The sequence below is a fragment of the Asparagus officinalis genome, chromosome 10 (assembly GCF_001876935.1).
Source record: "Asparagus officinalis chromosome 10, Aspof.V1, whole genome shotgun sequence".
NCBI lineage: Eukaryota > Viridiplantae > Streptophyta > Magnoliopsida > Asparagales > Asparagaceae > Asparagus > Asparagus officinalis.
In genome coordinates, this window is record NC_033803.1 from 58,461,271 (window position 1) to 58,462,702 (window position 1,432).

The following is a 1,432-nucleotide window of genomic DNA, read 5'->3' on the forward strand; positions in this document are numbered from 1 at the left end:
ATTGCCAACATCCTCATTAGCCACAAATCTCGCCAGCTGACTTATTGCCTATTTATTGATACCTTCTATTTTATCTGTTTGTCACGCTACAACTAATTAAATGAGTATGAAAATGATACATAAACCTGTCTCAATTAATATATTGGAATGATCACTGTAATATTTATTCAACTTTTTTAATATATTCCCATTTTAACTTATTCACATATTTGTCCTCCTAATCTGAATATTTATTAAGCTTATACTACATTTTTTAACATTGCATTACATGATCCATCCTAATTAACACCTGCAAAACGACAACGAGTGGCTATAGAAATACCCTCCACCCCTCCCCTGATAAAAAAAGGGTTTTGTCTCAATATACGTCAAAATCTATATATTACCTCCCCCGTGAATTTTAATAATGTTAAATTTGAAGAGCATAAAACCTAATGCGACTATGTGAGATAGAGAGAATGTACGGATAGGTAAACAAGGAAAATGATAGGGGCATACCCCCAGCCCCCCCCCCCCAGCCACAACATCAACCACACCCCCTCTCTCATTTGCTACAGTGCACCGGGCCTCACATGAGATTTTAAAAATTTAAAATCTCATGTGGGGCCCGGTGCACTGTAGTAAATGAGAGAGGAGATGTAGTTGATGTTGTGGTTGGGGGTGTGCTCCTAGTGCCACCTAGTAAACAAACATGTAGATATTCTAATAAAAAACACTAGGGGCACACATTGGGACACACTCCCAACCACACCCCTCACCTGCTACAGTGCAGGGGGGTCCCACTTGAGATTTTTTAAAAAATCTCAAGTGGGACCCTCCTACACTGTAGCAGGTGAGGGGTGTGGTTGGGAGTGTGTCCCAAGGTGTGCCCCTAGTGCTCCTCTATTCTAATTTACTCTCCAAATACATATATTTATCAATTTACGTCTGCATAAATTAAAAAATTTGCAAATAGAATATATGAGGGCTGTTAAGTTAAAACTCCTAATGCATTTTATTTCTTGGAAGAAAAAAAAAAAGGTTCCGGAGTGGAAATAACCAGAGTAAATCCACACAATTTGGATTAACCGTAAATTTATCACAATCCAAACTATATCTTAACAACTTGTCGGAAACTCAAAGCCCGGCCCCACCAGCCAGTGACAAGGTCAAAATGTGGGTTACGCAAAACTCAAGTGCTGAGATTACAATCCGCCAGTAATTTGCCAACCTCGATAGCCCCAAGCTCCTCTATAAATGCAACCCCCCCTCCCCTCTCTAAAATCAACAAACCCTCTCTCGTTTAATCAAAACTCATTGCTTTCTCTCTCCAGAATTTTTCAATGGCACCGACGGTCAATGGCAACGGCGTCGCTCCCGTCAAGGACTCCGGCATCATCATCAGCTTCGGCGAGATGCTGATCGACTTCGTCCCGACCGTCGCCGGCGTCTC

The 1,432-nt window shown here is 41.3% G+C and overlaps 1 protein-coding gene across 1 annotated transcript in view; it reads left to right on the forward strand.

Moving 5' to 3' along the window:
* The window catches only part of LOC109825353 (fructokinase-1-like), a 5,366-nt gene continuing 5,192 nt past the window's right edge, over positions 1,259–1,432 (forward strand). The window contains 1 exon segment of the mRNA XM_020392201.1: positions 1,259–1,431. Coding sequence (XP_020247790.1) covers positions 1,323–1,431 — 109 coding nt within the window. The 5' untranslated portion in view covers positions 1,259–1,322.